Here is a 19,503-nt window from a genome sequence, read left to right on the forward strand (position 1 = left end):
TGCAATGAAACATGCAGGGACAATTAAAACCAGAGGGGGCGGTACTGCTAGCATGCTGTTGGTTTTTGGAAGCGAAGAAGACCCATATCCTGCAATAGCATTTTAAGCTAACGCCACTGATACAGAATTCGAGCGAAAATATGTATAAATGTGTAGTGTCCCCCAAAACAACTTCAAAGGTAAGATTTCTTAGTTATATTATTTGTAACTCACAATTCTAGGCACTGTAATTACGGGTAGAGAACGCCAGTCTCTAGTAAACCGTTATTGAGCAACTGTGTAATATTTTTTTACGCGTTATCGTTTCCAGGTATGAACAGGAAACGAGCTCTTATTTCCGACACTTTTAAGCTGAAGAAAAGACGAAATGGAACAGAGACGTTTGGAGTCAAAAGTGATGACCAAGGTGGGGTGTCACTGATCTGAAGCTACGGTTTGTGATGTTAAACCAATCCCTTGTATTCAAAAGGTCCCATCGACGTCAGGAGTAGCCTGGAGTACCTCATGACATTGTTCCCCAGGAAACTCTTCAATGACACCTTGCCTCAAATTGTTCTGAAGCATCAACTCTACAGCATTCACCAGGACAAGACTCTTGTGGATAAGGAAGTGGTGAGTGATTAAATGTAAATGCTGTATGGTGACTAAATGTAAGGAACAAAACAAAATGCCTGCAGAATAAATTGCGTGAGGATGGGGAGCTGCTCATGTTCCAGCTCGGCTTCGACACAGAGGCCTTTGGACTGGTTTTCACTTCCGATTACAAGAGCAAAGTGCTGGCAGGAGAGGAGGGCCGAGAGACCAGAGGGGCTGTGGACAAGTTCTTGGAGAAGGCCTTGACGCCTTGCACGGATCTCAGCTTCAACAAGGACAAGATGCTCAGGGAGTTCCTCTTCACTGACACTGAAATCACGTATGTGAAGATACTTGACACATGACACTTGACAAACAGTGACGTCATTATTTTCCATTACTGCATGCTGTGGGAACTATAACAGAACAGGCGCCGCTACTTCCTGTTTTGGTTTCTTTTGCAGCCTTTTTAGTCGGCAAACTAATTTAACTTCAATCTACCCTCTACAATTGCTTGTGACGTTTTTTCCTCCACAAATTTGAAACCAAAAAAAATTTTCTGCCAATAGTTTTTTTTCCTGTGTACAGGCAGCTGGTGAAATCCGGGGTCCTGACAGTGAGGGATGCAGGCAGTTGGTGGCTCTCCATTCCCAACTCTGGCAAATTCACCAAGTACTTCATACAAGGTGGGTGTGAGGTTCAACATCTCTGAAGGGTTTCTCCCCCCACCCCAGTCGCATAATCACATTGCCTGCCCGCCAGGTCGTAAAGCCATTTTGGGCATGGTGAAGAAGTCCAGATACAATGAAGTGTTACAGGCTGAGCTGGAGGGTCGGCGGACTCCCTCACAAGTGAAATTCCACATCAAATACCACATCCATGATCTTGTTGGTGCCGAGCTGGTGGACAGGTAAAGGGAAATGACACCCTCATGTTCTCTACTTAACTTGGAGATCACATACATTGACAATTTCTTTTTTTTAATACAGCATAACAACAACTTCCGGGACCTTATTACGATTTGTTGACTTCTGAATCAAATCATATTGACATACATCTGTGTTTAACATGAAGACATCATTTGTCAAAAATGCCTTAAAAAAAGCCCCAAAACAAACCCTATGGGTTTATGAAATGAAAATTGTTTCAAATCTTGTCAGGTTTTGCATTTTTTAAAATAAAATCACACTTCACGTTTGTGCTTATTTTACATGATACCCATTACGCATAGCAAAAAGTAGAAAAAGGCCACAACATTTCACTGAAACAGCATCTCACAATAGTGAGTAAACGCCATCTTTATTACAGTATGTCTTCTCATGGGACCATAAACTAAACTTGGATATAATTCTAATATAATATAATTCATTTTCTACTGCTGGAGCCTATCCCAGCTGTCTTCGGGCGAGAGGAGGGGTACACCCTGGACTAGTCACCAGCCAATCACAGGGCACATATAGACAAACAACCATTCACACTCACATTCATACCTATGGACAATTTAGAGTCGCCAATTAACCTAGCATGTTTTTGGAATGTGGGAGGAAACCGGAGTACCCGGAGAAAACCTACGCATGCACGAGGAAAACATGCAAACTCCACACAGAGATGGCCGAGGGTGGAATTGAACCCTGGTCTCCTAGCTGTGAGGTCTGCATGCTAACCATAATTCTAATTTATTTTTAAATAATTAAATTTATTGCTGCACCTGTATAAGCAGGTGAAGCGTAATTGTTTGACTCGTTGTATGTGCTTGATATAATAGTGCTGCAGATCGAGTGGAATTTCAACCAGCAGGAAGTAAAGCAAGGCTAAGTAGCATATATGCAAGTCATGCTTCTTATCACCAGCTGCATACTATCCGGTTTACCCAGAACGCAACAGACCTCTGCCATTTATGCTCACTAGACTGTTAAGTACAGTAGCGCCATTTTAGATGTTTTGCAGTGGGGTAGAACACTTTCATACTTTTTTTGGGTAAGTCAACAAAGCAATTTTATATAGCTTTTGTATTGATTTTATTCAACAGTGCAGGTGTTTTGCTGTGTATTAAGAGCACTGCAAAAGTACTGAAACACCACACAACCAGGGTTAATTTTTACTGACTTTATTGGCTTTTCCAAAAAAAAAAAGTGACAATAGCTTTGTATCCATAAAACTACAACAGTCACCACATTGGCTTGAATTAAAGCACAGCTTGATGTCTGAATAAAAAAAAAAAGATGAGCATGTTCTTACCCCTTGTATTTTAGTAGTTCAAATACATTTTGTAAAGAGGCAAACAAAAAATATATAAATGTAGCAATTCTAATTTTGAACTTTTCAGTATATGTTGCACATACATGCTATATCAGCATAATTACACAAAGATAGGCTTGTATGGAGGTTAAGGTAGCGTAAAAGCATATTCATAGTGTTAGTTCAACAATACAGTGAGTGAAGTGGAAGAGAAGAAACTCAATCACATGATTATAACATAAAACAAAGAAAGGAGTACACTGTATACCACACCATAACCGACAGTAGCTTTCTTACTAACAGGCACAGATGCTTCGCCAGTAGTGATGCGATTAAAAAAAAAAAAAATGTTCCGCACAAAAAAGGTTACTGATAAATGCCCTAGGAGCAACAAATGTGCTCTTGTTCCCCGCTACCAAACAGTTCAAACAATAAAAATATGGGGGAGTGGGGGGAGAAATGCTTTACGGTAGATTTAAAACGGTCCAGTTGGGATGCTGGATGGTTTGGAGTGTTGAAGGACTAGTAATAGCACTGTTGGTATCTGCAGACCTACACTTTGTTTTGACATGAAAATGACGTGTACTGTAATCGACAAACAGCAGCGTTCCTAGAACAATCTTTTTTTTTTTTTTGCAGTATGTATTTGGCAACAAGACGTCCACAAATAGAACCCATACTGTAAACAAAGAGAACTCCACCATTGTTTTACCCCCCCAAAAAAAGGCCTCATGAATTAAAATTTTCTGAGTTGTCTTGACAGTACTCCAACTCAATCCTCTCAGTCTCACCGTTTATTCAATGTTGTACAGGAATAGCTGCTAGCTACATCTATGGGAAGCAACGTACATTGTTATTGTGTTGTATACTGGCGTGTTTCTCCTGTGCCTTTTTTCACCACGCCCCGCCGTCCCTCTTGGCTCTTAAAGAAGGCTGCACTTCTTCCCCTTCTTCTTTACTGGCGGGGGGCACAGAACAGCACGGATGGCCTCGTCAAACACAGTTTTAAGGCCGCGCTGAGTCAGAGCTGAGCACTCCAGGTACTTGACGGAACCTGAAGGGGCGGGATAAGAGTTGCGGAGGCATGTTTTGGGGAGGAGAACCGGGGAGTGGAAGTAAAAAGGTGCTTACTGATCTCTTTGGCCATTGCCAGGCCTTGTGGGTAGGTGATGGGTGTGAGTTTCTTCTCCTTCAGTTTCTCGATGGTGTCTTTGTCATCTCTCAGATCCAACTTGGTGCCCACCAGGATGATGGGAGTGTTGGGACAATGGTGTCTCACTTCAGGGTACCACTGCATGAGTGACGAGGCATTTGTTTAGCTCCAAAAATATAAACTGCACAATTTCTGGTTGTATGGTTATTGTCACGTCACCTCTTTGGCTGTAAATGGAAGCCTTATAAGGAGGCATCACAAAAAAGCCAGAAAATTGTAATTCTAATCGTAAGAAACAGTTGAATGCTAGCAAAACGGCTAAGATTCCACTATCTAGGACTGTACTATCAATAGATCATCATGCGCATGAACTCACCTTGGCACGGACGTTTTCAAAGGAGGCCGGACTCACGAGCGAAAAGCAGATGAGAAACACATCCTGGTACAGAAGAAACAACAACAATCAGAGCCTTGAAAGACAATCTGATGTAATCTTTTTGTGTCATACCGTCTGAGGGTAGGAAAGTGGGCGGAGTCGGTCATAGTCTTCCTGTCCTGCTGTATCCCAAAGGCCCAGGTTGACGGGCTTGCCGTCCACCATGACATTGGCGGAGTAGTTATCAAAACTGATGGAAGGTGCAGAGACAAAATTTAATTCATTAGGAATTTGGTTTAATGTATAATGTAAAAAAAAAAGCTGGCTGGTCCGAATTCCCACCTGCAGCAAAATTACATTAAAATTTTTATTAATTAAAATTAATAAACTCAATACTGACAGTAAAGTCTAAAACATTAATTCTGATTAATACTAAGTTGTGAAAAGGAATAAAACATTGCAGGTTTTTGCATAGATAATTCAACTATTCAGTGACTCAGCTAGCTATTTGTTGTGATGGAAATGATTACAATTTCAGGTAGAAGAATCTCACCTTGTAAGAACTTCAATAATCTACTTCCCTGATTCTAACCTGTCCTGCAAAGAACCAGACTTCCATCTCAACAAGCCACCTTTAAGGCGCGGGAGGACTCCAGTACATATTCAAATGAGGGACTAAAAATAATGGCAAAGAATACTCACACTGTGGGGATGTACTCTCCGGGAAAGGCATTGGTGGTATAGCTGATGAGCAGGCAGGTCTTACCCACAGCTCTATAGGGGACATGGAGAGGAACCACTACATTAACATACTAGCATACAGGAGCATACACACAGAGTGAAGAACAGTATAAGAGATAGGCCTTGTATGATAAATTTTGCTGGTTGATAATTGTGCTACAGACTTTAATTAGGAGTATTTCACATTATAAATCGGAATTCAAGAGGTTTGAAATACAATACAATGAACAAGTAAATAACAATAAATTCAACCAAAACACTTAATGGCAGCGTAAGATGTAATGTTTTTTCTTCACTCATTGGGTTATATAGTACAGGAATTGCTGTTTGTGACATGTCCGTTCTCCCAGGGAATTCGTACTGTCGACCATTTTTCAACCATATTGAATGGTTGCGATACCGTCTGTGAGTATGCACCATTTTGTGTTATTTTGCTAGTATTTATTTTTCTGAACAAGCACCCAGCTAAGCATTGGGTGTCGGGATGAGGCTCTGTTGCACCTCCAGTAGTAGTTTTTGAAAAGGATGGTGTTTTTTTTCAGTTGTTCATATAAGCTGGTCATGTTCCCCTGCTTCCTTGTCGCTACAAAACCAAAAAATTCCAACACTAGGGAAGTTGCGTTCACCTTATATACCTTCATTCATGTTAGCATATGCAGTCTCACAGGCTAATTTAGTGTTCGAGTGTCTGCTCATGAGTAGCCCCGCCTCAACAAAAAGGCTGAATGAGAGGACAGACGTTTCACTCGCTCCATTTATTCACACTATAGAGCCGATGTGGCCAGACAGATGCAGTGTGAACTTCCTTGTTGTGTGTGTGTGTAGCACAGACAGACTAGCAGATGGAGCACACACACCTCCACGTACATGTCAATTTATTGATTAATCCACTATTGGGACAGGTGTAATTATCACATTTTTTCATTGTATTTAATGGTAAAATCTCATCTTGTAGACCCATTCTTGTGCAGCCCAAATTATGGTAATGGTTTCATTTGAACATGCATCAGATTACAATTGAGTGCATCCCATAATCAGTTCACAGTTCCACATGTCCAAAAGGAGTAGGAAGAAGCAAAGCTCATTAAATCCTACCCCTCCATCTGGTACTTTTACAATCAGTAACTGTTACATTTGTTCACTTCCTGCTTTCCATAATACAGTTTACGTTTTTTTTTTTTTAATAATGCACCTCGTACCAAAGTACAAGGTGATATGGCCATGTTATGTGTGGGAAACGTGGTTAAAGCACACAGAAATAGCACTTCTTGGAGCCATGCACAGTTTGAGATAGGCACTGACAAACTCAGGTCATTAGCATTACCGCTACATGAGATTACTGAATTCACCTTTAAACTGTAATTCCTGCATCAAAGCTAGATTTTGGACAACACTATTGTGGGATCCCTAGGACTAATGGTGATACTATGGGACTTTTAAATTATCTGTTTATCATAAACAACTGTAGCTTATTTATAATATTTATTATACTATTAGTAACAGTTGTTATATACATGAACACTGCATTTGGAAGGTGTGGTCCAGCTCCATGTCTACTGTTCATTTTAGGTAGGGAAAACGACGACGTGTCTACACGTCGGTGTGTCAAAATCAAGGTGAAAGAAGACAGATCCACGCATGACTGTGCAGCTGTGGCATCCACCACACCCAGTACAAGGAGTTATGAGTCTTTGCAACCCCACAACTTATTACAAATCTCCATTTGGGACTTCCGCCTCACTCGATAGGCAAGCAAGTTTCGCATAAAAGCATGACAAAAGAACAAAAAGGGTGCAATATACTGCAGACGGAAATGTTTAAAGGTCTAAAACAGAAACTAAGCGTTGTCATACTAGCACAAAAAGGAGGAAGGAAACTTAAAGGAACCCCTTTAAAAATGAAACTTATGTAAAACAGGCCCAGTCGTCAGTCTTTGTAAAGCTAAATGTTACTTTTTAGGCTGAGCAACATAAACAGTAAAGCTAACACACCTGTATACGAGGTACATGTTTATTGTTGGCACGTACGTTAACGTGACCGCACGCCCATTCTTTTACACCTCAGCCATTCAGTTAAAAGTCAAAGTAATGTTATTAAGCACCAGTTAGACAAAACGTGACTCACCCGTCCCCGACAACGACACACTTTATGGCCTGCATTGCGAAGCACTTGATGGACGAACGCTAAGTTAGCCGAGCTAACGTTAGCTCACAAGTCTCTTCCCTTTGTCCGATATTGCTCGCCGCAAGAATATCAAAAAAGCGTCTCTCGGGTGGCCGTCGATGTCGCAAAGGAGCTCCAAAGATGCGGAACGGGCTGTCGGCAACTTGGAAGAACTTATCGAGCACTTTTACACAACTTTATCTGGGATATTCCCTAGCTACATTCCCATGCTTTCGAACGGGAAGCTAATGAAGCAAAACAGCGGCCACCACCCCTGAGAAAAAAAAAAACAAGTTAGCCACCGCCACCAGACTGTACTTCCGGTTTAGTGGAGTAGCTTTTGATAAGCTTTAAATTTGGACGAGTTAAACACTACTTTTAATTAAATACATTATTTTAAACTAAAACACAAATGTGTTGTAGTCATTTGAATAACATGTTTATTTGTTAGAGTATCGAACATGTCGGACTACTTAATGTGTGACACAATACGGAAATGACGTCACACACCCCGAGGTTTTTATGACTTGAAATGTTTTTGCTACATCCCCGCCCTGTTCATTTTATATTCAAGGCTGTCATAATATCTCAATAAAGAATCACAACATTGCTATTGTTTTAATGTACTTGTGTGTTTCTTTCAGTGAATACAACGTCCCACGAAGCGTTCACTGGTTTTATTGAATTACAAGCATACGAGATATGTTCCTAAAATGTAGCATTCCAAAATGGAATTAGTTAGATCAGTTACTTGTAAGGCAAAATATTAACCACACCAACAATGGTTTCAACACGCAATTTATTCATTTATATGCTGTAAAAACATAATTTTGCTTTAAATTATAATCCAAGCTTATAACATATAGGTTTTTTTTCTTCACGGCTGTTATCGTCCAAATTGTCATATGAGCCAATTTTTCTCCCGAATTGTTGTCAAGAAACATGCACGAGAAAAGTTGCTCACAAGAGCACAGATGTTCTAATGAGTAAAAACAATCTGAAAAAACAACAGAAAGGAAAAGGAGGATCTGATACAGCAAAAATTTGCGGTATCACCCACTCCTTACTGATGACGTTTGCCTGACAGTCTAAACTTGGGGGTCGCCATTGGTTCCACTTCCGTGTGTCACACCATTATCACTCCCCCTAAAATGACAACAACACCATAGGCAGATTCGACAGACAGACACAAGACAGTCGTTGGGGTGGAGCACCGCTACGAACACACAAAAAAAACAACGCAGCAAATTGTTTCCAATACGTTGTCGTCGGGTGACAGAAAAAAAAAGATGAACTGTCGCTTCCAAGCTGACGAATTTCTGTCAGCTCAGCCCACCGAGTGACTCCCCGTCACAGGAGCCTCTATGGCGGGGCTGTCTCACTTGGTGCTCCGCTTCTCGGGCACCGCGGGTCGCACCTACGGAGTGTTTTCTAAAGGCTTGACCAGGACTTTGATGATATTTTTTGATTTGGCCTGGCGACTGAGAATCAGGTTCCCTTACATCTACCTTGTCGCCTCCATGATGTTTAACGTCAGACTCCAGGTATGTAAAGAACCTACTAAACTAGACAAATTAAATTGTGTTTTATTTGAATAACGTCTTAAATAAATTAATAAGTAAAGTTTACAATTGTAGTGACATGATTGGGCTCGTATGCTGTATGAAAAACATACGTTAATGTAATATAATAACATCATAATGCTAAGCATGAAACACATCAACAAGTAAAGTCACCACAATTATACATCATTCAGCAGTAAAAAAAAAAGTTATCCATACAGAACCACCAGAGGTCTTGTGTTTTGATTAGAACCTACCACAACATTAAATGAAAATGAGTTATTAACAAGACTTAGGGTTGGTCAAGACTCAAGATTTATGGGTGAAAATCATGTCAAAACATGCACCCCTTCTGTGTTGCCTGTGCTGTTATTTTTCTGACAAATACACTACATGGTGGCGCTGTTTTTAAAACGGATGAATTTGATTGACTTGCATGGTGACATTAGGATAAAGTTTGACATGAGCACTGATATATAGATACGTTATCATCATATGTATCTTCTATTCCACTCTGATGTTGGTATCCTTCCCTTTGAATGCATTTCATTAGACTTAATTTGAGCTTCACCTTTTTGTCCACCCCAGATGGTTATGGTTTAAGTCTGCATATTCATTTCATAACAAATAAAAGGGCAAAAGTTTAAACGGGACCTATTATGCTCATTTTTGAATCTTTGTATTGAGTTGTGGACTCCTGTAGAGCAGCTACACAGGATAACCAGCACATAAAACGTTGTAGTTCTTCCAGTATCTGCACCTATTCAGCTGTATTTCTTTGGATTTGACGGTTTTGTGAAAACAATCTGTTTTATTGTATTCCACCCAAGGCCCGACTCCAGGCACGTCCACTCTGCTGTGGTTGGTCATAGTACTCCCGTTGATAATAAACTGCGATTTATCTTTTTAAAATGTCCGCTTTTAACATACAAGCCGTATGTGTTGGATCCCGAATCCGATCCGGAAATAAAGACTGGACAGTCCCAAGTTTCTCAAGCAAAGAGGTTACTTCAAGACGTCTCTCAATGGTAAGTAGCTTTAGCATTTTAGCACTAGGTTTTCTACAGCATCAGTAACGCGTTTTGTACTCGAGTAAGGGTGGGAAAAAGCTATTAGAATCCCCGCTTCACCTATGCTATAATGCTACACAGACAAGCGCTTTTGCTCCACAACTTATAAAAATAAACACAGTTTAGGACGCTTACTGCTTGTCCTTCTGACTCTTCCACACGGCCAAGTAACGTTGGAGAGGCGTAGAGCTTCAGAAAGTTTGCCGGTTTGTCCAGCTCCATACTGGCCCATGAACTCCAACCAACTTGTGCCTGATGGTGGCGTCTTTAGGAATCATAAACAAATGTGTCTTTCCTTTTTGAGGCATTGCTAGCAAGTAAACAGCAGAGAGTTTATACTACTGTAAACCTCGGATATATCGGATTCAATTGTTCCCACTGGTTTTGTCCGATATAAGCGAAATCCGTTATATGCGTATACCGGAAAATGTCCGCCACATTCATTACACGGACGCGCAATGCCATGGGGGAACTTTCTTTGATCAATGTTCACAGCCAAAGCTGAAGATTATAACATCTTTGTATGAATTACAGACATGTACATGAGCATGTCCAACGAAAAAAAAAAAAATCTCAAATCTGTAGAAATGCCTTCTTGTTGCTATTAGGGAGGTTTAGAAACCAAACGATAAACGTAAACGCAAACGATAATGACGTCACAGGCTATTGACAAGTCGGCAAGTTCCCATACATTTCAGTAGCCGTTTGCGTTTACGTTTATCGTTTGGTTCCTAAACCTCGCTAATAGCAACAAGAAGGCATTTCTACAGATTTGAGAATTTTTTTTTTATTTCGTTGTACATGCTCATGTACATGTCTGTAATTCATACAAAGATGTTATAATCTTCAGCTTTGGCTGTGAACATGGATCAAAGATGGATCAAAGGCCACGATGCGGCCATCCGATATATGTGAGGGAAATTGGAACGGGACTGGAGATTTTGTCCGAAATAGGCGAAATCCGTTATAAAAAATCTGATATATGCAATGAATTTTTATTGGAAATACATTACAGAAAAATTGGTTCTTTTTTATCTGTCCGTTGTGAGCGAATTTCCGATATATCTGAGTCCGATATATCCGAGGTTTCCTGTATATAAGGAAGACTGTCCCTCTGTGACATCACAAAGGAACAGTTTGACCACGCCCTCTGAAACCAAGCATTTTGAGCCATCCCAAACTTCTTTCAGGGCTCACTTCCAAATGCGTAAACCTCATTATCTGAAACTTTGTCATCGTTTAACACGAGAATAAAACATTGTAATTACATTTACAGGTCAGAATAGTGTAAAAAGCATAATAGGTCCCTTTTAACAATCACGATGAAGCAGTATCTGTCCAAATGTTTGAGCAACAAGTGGTTGGTTCTGTAAATATCACCTACTTTGTGTGTGTTTGTTGTGATTTATAAGTTCAACACTGACGGCGGTTTGCTAGTTTGATCCTGCTGGTTGAGTATGGAGTGTCCATTATCTGACTGGAGTCTTTCCTACCTCCTTCTTAATAGTATCTGAAATACAGAAACTACATACATACATTGCCTACTTGCACATCTGCAGGTCCATATTGAGATCCACTGAGGTGTCAATGACGCCGCTGGAACCACACGCCAAGCGTCAGCTCTGTCACCCGGATGAGGATAATGATGACGCTCGCACTGCCAGCCAGGTGACGAAGGGCACAGATCCTTTCCTCGGGCCTTCAGGCGACGAGTCCAGTGCCTTTTGCAGGGGGAGGACAGCAGCGTTGGCCGCCACATACAGGACGACGTCATGTTTGAGATTTATTTTTCTTTCTTTTTCCCCAGCATGACACCTTGCCTTTTGGCCGTCTCATGTTTTCTGCAGTGAAATATCACTTTTATGTGTCGGTTTTGGACACTTTAACACTTGAACTGAGGTTACTGGCTACCTCACCACAGCACCCCCTACTGGAAGCTTTTATTGAAGGAAAGGCAGCATGTGCTCATGTCGTCTTCACACTCATGGTTATATTTCCGCATATTGTCTTCAGTACTGGAAGGGTGGCATTCACAAACATCATAACGTGCATTTTGTTGTTTATTTCTGTCGCTGTGGGAGGATAAGGTGCAACACTGATGATTAATTAATTTGTAAAGCAATAAATTAATGAAATCAACTGCCCCAACTTTTTTTTGTATAGCAGTGTTTCTCAATGTGTATAATCATTATTGTACATCACGGGTGTACAAAATGTGGCTTGGAGGCCATTCACGACATGCAGCTAATTTTTTCTTGGCCCAATGCATGTTCTAAAATTAAAATAACCCAAAAAATCATAATTTATTAAGATAATATACTACATTTAAGAATAATTTAAAGCATTTACCTCAATGTTTTCTCATTTGTTCTGCCCTCCTGGACTTAAATGTGCTGTAATGTAATGTATGTCCACACGGGGGCGCCAGCCTATATACTATATTTAAGAAGAATATAAATCTAAAAATAAAGCTGAAAATATAAAAGTGTTTCTGAATGTGTATAATCATTGTCATCATTGTACATCACGGGTGTACAAAATGTGGCTTGGAGGCCATTCACGACACACAGCTAATTTTTTCTTGGCCCAATGCATGTTCTAAAATTAAAATAACCCAAACAAATCATAATTTATTAAGATAATATACTATATTTAAGAAAAATTTTAAGAATTTACCTCAATGTTTTCTAATTTGTTCTGCCCTCCTGTGCTTAAATGTGTGGTAATGTAATGTATGTCCACACAGGGGCGCCAAACTATATACTATAAAAATTTACAGCATTTCCCTCAATGTTTTCTAATTAGATTTGCCCTCCTGTGCTTAAATGTGTGGTAATGCAATGTATGTCCGCACGGGGGACATATTTATTTATTTATTTATTTACATATTTATTTAAGAAGAATATAAATCATTTACCTGCCCTGTGATTGGCTGGCGACCAGTCCAGGGTGTACCCTGCTTCTCGCCCGAAGACAACTGGGATAGGCTCCAGCACCCCCGCGACCCTCGTGAGGATAAGCGGTAGAAAATGAATGAATGTAGCATTTACCTCAATGTTTTCTAATTTGTTCTGCCCTCCTGGGCTTAAATGTGCTGTAATGTCACATATGTCCACACGGTGGCGCCAACATCAAATATTTGCTGAAACTGCTGAATCTAAAGTCCTTACAGATGTTTTTGACTAACAAAGGAGATAAATTGTCACTGTTATATTTGACAGACTGGTCTCAAAGCTACCCGTTATGCTCCAGACTGGTGTTTATAATTGTCTTTTCACTTTTGTTCTTTTATAAGAACATTTTCCACCTTGTGACATCCTCATCACTGAATGTTCCCTAGCAAACTTCACTCCTGATGCCAGGCTGCGGTGTAAAAAAAAAGTCCATCAGAGGTTGCCAAGGCGACCACATTTCTCCAACTGGTGACTGACAATCCTTCCCTCCTCCTCCTCCTCCTCTCACTGGGGGAAAAAGGGGATTTCTTTCTCAGGGATTTGCCAGAGGAAAATGCTTTAATATGGTTATCTATAGATGAAGGATAAGTTGGGTTATATTTACTAACCCCTTCCCCTCTCTGTTTCTGCTAACTGCCTTTTGTAGCCTCGGAAAAGGGGGGTGTGGGGGTGTAGAATGAAGATTAAATGAGTCTTAGCCTTTGGCAGCTCATGTGTTTTAAAGCGGAGCAGCAATCTGATGTGCCGCACTGCACAATTCAATTCCCTTTTTTTTCCAATGGGAAATAATGTGAATTAATTGGTACCTTTAAACTTTTCTTGACTGCACAGCCGGAAATACAGAGGACTTAAGCATTGTATTATTAAACTACAGTGCTCATTCTTTTGTAGGTGTTTGCACTGTCTCCCAGTGGCGTTTTATAGGTATTGCTTTGACCCAAATATAAGAAGAAAAATGGAAAATGACAGGTCGGGCTTGACAGATTTATACACATAGACCAACAGGTGGCGCCAAATCACTTCTCCCCAAGCAAGGCAGCATATTCTACCTGTCACTCAAACACACACACACAACTGTACTTTTTTGGAAGTTTTCCCATCATCCACAATCCTTATGTGTGCGTTAGAAAGGTATCAAAACAGCTAAAACTAGGAAGCTCATTAAGGCATGTTTTGTTTATTCATAATATTAAGATGTTAATGTTCATTCATTCATTAATTGTCTACCGCTTTTTCCTCACAAGGGTCACAGGGGTGCTGGAGCCTATCCCAGATGTCTTTGGGCGAGAGGCCGGGTACACCCTGGACTGGTTGCCAGCCAATCACAGGGCACATATAGACAAACAACCATTCACACTCACATTCATACCTATGGACAATTTGGAGTCGCCAATTAACCTAGCATGTTTTTGGAATGTGGGAGGAAACCGGAGTACCCGGAGAAAACCCACGCATGCACGGGGAGAACATGCAAACTCCACACAGAGATGGCCGAGGGTGGAATTGAACCCTGGTCTCCTAGCTGTGAGGTCTGCGTGCTAACCACTCGACCGCTGTGCCGCCTAATGTTAATGTTAATGTTCTTTAAAATTTCCACTCCATTATACAAAAATTGTATTATTAGAATTCTCATAAAATTGCGACTTTTGTTTTGTTAGAATACAGCCTTTTTTTCAGTGTTGCTTTATTCATGTAAATAATATTTTTTTCATTTCTGCTGCTGTTTTATTAATTTTCCTAGTACATTTTAGATGCCTCATATGAGAGTAGTCTCATATAAGGCATAAGAGAATATATTGATCCAAAAGTGACAGAAAGGCAGTGATTCTAGAAAAAGATGCCAATGGAAAAGTGTGAGTTATTTCAGCACCATAGACAGCTCTGTGATTTTATTGATAAATAAATTAGCGGGTGTATGTTTGGCACATCGCTTAACCTGCCGTCTGCGAGTGTTTCTTGCATGCATGTGTGTGTGAGAACACTTCTTATCGCTTAATATGATTTCGATTTATGAGCGATTCCCCCTCATGTGCAGTGACTTACAGTGAATTGAATTCCTGTTGAATGGCTGATGAGGCAGATGCCCGAGTGTTAAAAGGGTTGTAATGAGGTGCTGAGAAGGACTACCAGTTGACCTCAAAACCGAATCAAAGGAGTGGGGGAGGAGGAGCGTAGAAGGAGGTTGGAGGATGGGAATTTGCAAGGCAACCCCCCCCCCATTCAAATACAAAGTGGTTAGTGGTTGGAAGCTCTAACTGTCTTTTATGTACTACAAAGTACAGTACATATACATACAGCAAGTTCCCATGTTATACTTAATAGAGCTGAGAGGTCCCACAATAGTTTTCCACTTTACTGACTAAAGTACTGTACTTAGAATGTTGTATTGTCGTGTTAAACCATGCCAAAGTTTCATATAATGAGGTTTGCGTATTTGGATGTGAGACCTGGGATGGCTCTAAACGCTCGGTTTCAGGGGGCGTTCTAACACTGACGATTTGTGATGTCACAGATTGCCAGGCTTCCTTATATGGACATGCAGTGTAGGCCCGATATGCTATCTGCCCTCCCCCTTTTCTATTTGCGGTATTAGCAATGTCTCCCAGTAAGTGTTGTTGTAAGGTTGTAAGGGAAACACAATAATGCTAATACTGCTAATGCTATACTTACCATTATCCTCACATAATCGGTACTGTAATGTAATGTTTTTGTAATTTACAATCAGTAACTTACATTTTTTCACTTCCTGCTTTCTAATATAGTTTTATATTTATATTTATTTTTTATTTAAAAAAATAATTAAAATTTAATTTAATTTAATTTAATTTAATTTAATTTAATTTAATTTAATTTAATTTAATTTAATTTAATTTAATTTAATTTAATTTAATTTAATATTTGTCACATACAGAAGTATGAGGTGATATGACCATACAATGACATAACGGATACCATAGTAACTGTCAATATAGTGATATACATATATAGCACATCATGACTGGGTTTATAGGTCAGAAAAGTGGAAAATAGGTCCCCTTTAAAACGTAGGGTTTATGAAAATCTATTTTCAATAGTCCAATACTATTGTGGAAAAATCACAATAGGTCCCCTTTAAGGAATATTGTTTATCACTGTTCCTTATTCACTTGGCCAAGCATGCCACAGTGATACTTTAAAAGGCTTTATAGTGGCCACAGTTTGACCTTAGACTCTTTTTTTCAATTTGCATGATTTCCTATGGAGAAAAAAATGTTTTTGAAAGCCAAAAGCCACCATCCCGTCCAGTCAGTAATGTAGTGAAAATGCAGAGCCAAACTATAGGAAATCCTGTCACTCTCCACTTCCTGTGACCTGTTCCAAGCACGCCATCCGCCAAGGTTGGGACCCCCTCACCCTTCACAACAGGAAGGATGTGTGGAAGCCACCTACGTCCGCTGGCTCGCTGTGAGTTATGAAAAAGCACAACCCTTCCATTGCTCTGCATCAAGTCTCCCATTTTATAAGCATGTGGGCTCATGCTGTGGAATCTTACCGTTTGGGGTGGGTAAACAGGTTAAAGGATGTGTAATTGGGGTGAGGGTGGGGGGTGGTGGTTAGTAGAATTCTCCTCTAGGCATCGCTATGGCGACTGAAGCATATGAAGTAACACGACTGCTCAATCAGGTCACGTGAAGTCGGTCGGGATAACCACAGACGTTACGGGATGCTGGGCCTAATCTGCCAGACGTGCGCCTCCTCAGGGTTGGGGCGGGGTGAGGTTTCATCGTCTGTGGCACGAGCAAGTCGACATGCCGCACCCCCTCCCAAAAAAAAACAAAAAAACCCCACACATCACTTTGTGGCTTTGTATTGAGGTTAAGCTGACTGTTAATGTTTATACTCCACACGTCAACCACATTCAACTAAAACCAGCAGAGAGGTTCTGTCAAAGAGGAGTAGAACCTGTCATACAGATCTTGAAGTAGCATGTTTACAGTTGAGCCATATAGAAGATCTTTGCAGCAGATAAAAACTAAAAACTGCAGAAAGACTTTTGAGTAGTGTTTTTGCAAGGGATCCTTCAAAACAGCAGAGTGCTCCTGTCATGTGGAAGATCTTTGACTCATGATTTTTGCAGCAGATTACAAAAAACAGCAGAGCGCTCCTGTCATAAGTATGATCTTTGAGTAGAATTTTTGCACTAGATCCTTAAAAACAGTAGAGCTCTCCTGCTACATATAATGTCTTTGATTAGCATTTTTTCACCTGGTGAATAAAAAGAGCAGAGTGAGGAGATCTTTGACTCGCGTTTTTGCAACAGATTACTAAAAACAGCAAAAACTCCTGTCACAGAAGATCTTTAAGTGGCGCTTTTGCAGGTGATCCTTCAAAACAGCTGCTCACTCCTCATATAGAAGATCTTTGATGAGCATTCATGCAGCAGAATGCAAAAAACAGCAAAGCGCTCCTGTCATAAGTATGATCTTTGAGTAGAATTTTTGCACTAGGTCCTTAAAAACAGCAGAGCTCTCGTGCTACATATAATATCTTTGATTAGCATTTTTTCACCTGGTGAATAAAAAGAGCAGAGCTCTTTTGCCTTAGAGGAGATGTTTGAATCGTGTTTTTGAAACAGATTACTAAAAACAGCAAAAACTCCTGTCACTGAAGATCTTTGAGTCGCGCTTTCGCAGGCGATCCTTCAAAACAGCCGATCGCTCCTGTCATATAGAAGATCTTTGAAGAGCGTTCATACAGCAGATGACAAAAAACAGCACAGCACTGATTTATATGTATGTTTTTTTAGTACAATTTTTACAGTTGCTCTTTAAAAACTGCAGAGCTCTACTGCTACATAAAATGTATTTGATTAGAATTTTTTCATCAGATGAATAAAAACAGCATAGCGCTCCGACGAACGCTTTTGAAGCAGATTACTAAAAACTGCAGAAAACACCTGTTATGTTGATCTTCAAGTTGATTTTTTGCAATTGATCTTATAAACAGAAACCTGTCATGGTGAAGATCTTTGAGTAGATCCTTAAAAACAGCAGAGTACTCCTGCTACAAGCATTTTTGCAGCAGATTACTAAAAACTGCAGAAAACTCTTGTCACAGAAGATATTTGAGTAGAGCCTCAAAACAGCAAAGTGCTCCTGTTATATAGAGGATCTTTAATGAGCAATTGTGCAGCAAATGACTAAAAACAGCAGAGCACTCTTGTCATATACACAATCTTTGAAGAGCGTTGTGCAGCATCTTACAAAAACAGCCAAAAACTAGTGACATGTGGAAAATTTTGAGCAGCCTTTTTGCTGTAGATTCCTAAAAACAGCAGAGTGCTCCAACCGTATAGATATTTGACTAAATCACTAAAAACAGGAGAGAGTCATTCTTTCACTTGATTTAAGTTGTGCCACGTGTTAGCATCATGTCTTGAGATGTTCCTCCTTAGTGAGAAGACTGCACCTTAACAACAAACAAATGACTCCATTAAATACAGATGTTCATGCTTGACCCTTTGTATATAATAATACACACAGGAAGTGAGACCACCCCCTTTTCCCCTGCTCGAGCAGAGAGGCTGGAATGCAATAATCGAAACCATGTGTAGAATTACATGCATGTGTATGTGTGTGTGTGTCTGTTCTCCAGTCCACACCTGATAATTGTCCACGATTACGTAAGAACACATCCTCAAAGTTGAAAGTGTGAAAAACGTATCGTCACTGAACGCCCCACTTTCGACAGCCCCTTCCACTGATACAGTAAGTGTGAAGTTCTTTCTACAAGGTAACGCGGGAGTGACATTTAAAGAGAGTTGTTAAACATTTTCATTTTTAAATGAGCGTTGTGTGGCTTTATTTGTAACTAGCATCACGTGAGGTTAATCAGCGATGAACACTCTGAATGAGATTAACACAAAAGCGTAACAAAAACATATTAACATCCGGTGTTGCATTTCAAAAGAAAACTCTTCTCAGTCAGGTGTTAGTGCTTCAAGCGGTAACATGTAGCTTTTATTTTGAAATTAAAAAAATATTTCCTGGTTTGTGCTAAGTACTGAATGGGAGCTGTCTGCTAATAGAAGGAGGCGTTTGAGGGTATCGACAACACTCTGCTGCAACCAAGGGGGGCTTATTAAGTCACCGCTACCACCTCAGAGACGCATCGTTCTCGGGTAGAGGAGTGAACCTTGTCCGAAAGTCCAAATGGCGAACACATTTCCCCAAATAAGACGCTGTCCTTGCGGTCTCATGCTGGCCGGGAATTAGGACACGCGCTGGGTTTAGCCGTAAATTAGACCTCATTCCTGCAGCGGAAGTTTCTGTCACCGATTTTTCCTAAAGGGGTCTTGAATTGCAGCCTGCTAGCATGGACGACGACAACCAAGGTATGACACATTTCATGCATTTGCTTATAATATCTTAGCTAGAGACATGCGCTCGTTTGACGCCCACGATGATGTTTATCTTCCACGGTAACAATCATGTCATGGATTACTGTTTGTTCAAGTTAATTTTGCACCAGAGCATCACATACTTTTGACAGCGTCATGAGGATAAAGCATTGGACTGTATTTCCTGCGTTAACCTTTGCACCACTGTGATTAAAACGGAATGCCTTTTGAGTTATTGACAGTTGACAATTCCATTCAAAAACTTGACTGTACGAGCATCACGTGTTATGTTAT

General features: G+C 40.3%; 4 protein-coding genes across 4 annotated transcripts in view; 3 read left to right on the forward strand and 1 right to left on the reverse strand.

Moving 5' to 3' along the window:
* Positions 1-13: 13 nt before the first annotated feature.
* On the forward strand, positions 14-1,949 carry whr1 (winged helix repair factor 1). Its single transcript, XM_058050177.2, has 7 exons — positions 14-179; positions 311-406; positions 470-612; positions 678-913; positions 1,162-1,259; positions 1,336-1,483; positions 1,563-1,949. Exons 1-7 carry the CDS (start codon positions 149-151, stop codon positions 1,606-1,608), a joined length of 798 nt encoding a protein of 265 aa, XP_057906160.2. The 5' UTR covers positions 14-148; the 3' UTR covers positions 1,609-1,949.
* A 715-nt stretch (positions 1,950-2,664) lies between these two features.
* On the reverse strand, positions 2,665-7,531 carry LOC131103075 (ras-related C3 botulinum toxin substrate 1-like). Its single transcript, XM_058048980.2, has 6 exons — positions 7,206-7,531; positions 5,043-5,114; positions 4,473-4,590; positions 4,341-4,403; positions 3,943-4,102; positions 2,665-3,865 (listed from the first exon to the last, which is right to left on the reverse strand). Exons 1-6 carry the CDS (start codon positions 7,238-7,240, stop codon positions 3,735-3,737), a joined length of 579 nt encoding a protein of 192 aa, XP_057904963.1. The 5' UTR covers positions 7,241-7,531; the 3' UTR covers positions 2,665-3,734.
* An 844-nt stretch (positions 7,532-8,375) lies between these two features.
* Positions 8,376-12,015, forward strand: smim10l3 (small integral membrane protein 10 like 3). Its single transcript, XM_058048982.2, has 2 exons — positions 8,376-8,788; positions 11,436-12,015. The coding sequence occupies exons 1-2, from the start codon at positions 8,609-8,611 to the stop codon at positions 11,454-11,456; spliced, it is 201 nt and encodes a 66-aa protein (XP_057904965.1). The 5' UTR covers positions 8,376-8,608; the 3' UTR covers positions 11,457-12,015.
* Positions 12,016-18,894: 6,879 nt separating this feature from the next.
* The window catches only part of cyth3b (cytohesin 3b), a 35,647-nt gene continuing 35,038 nt past the window's right edge, over positions 18,895-19,503 (forward strand). The window contains exon 1 of the mRNA XM_058048976.2: positions 18,895-19,203. Coding sequence (XP_057904959.1) covers positions 19,185-19,203 — 19 coding nt within the window. The 5' untranslated portion in view covers positions 18,895-19,184. The remainder of the gene's footprint in view (positions 19,204-19,503) is intronic.

This window comes from Doryrhamphus excisus, linkage group LG16 (genome assembly GCF_037039965.1).
Source record: "Doryrhamphus excisus strain RoL-2023G ecotype Guam linkage group LG16, RoL_Dexc_Guam_v1.1, whole genome shotgun sequence".
Taxonomy (NCBI): domain Eukaryota; kingdom Metazoa; phylum Chordata; class Actinopteri; order Syngnathiformes; family Syngnathidae; genus Doryrhamphus; species Doryrhamphus excisus.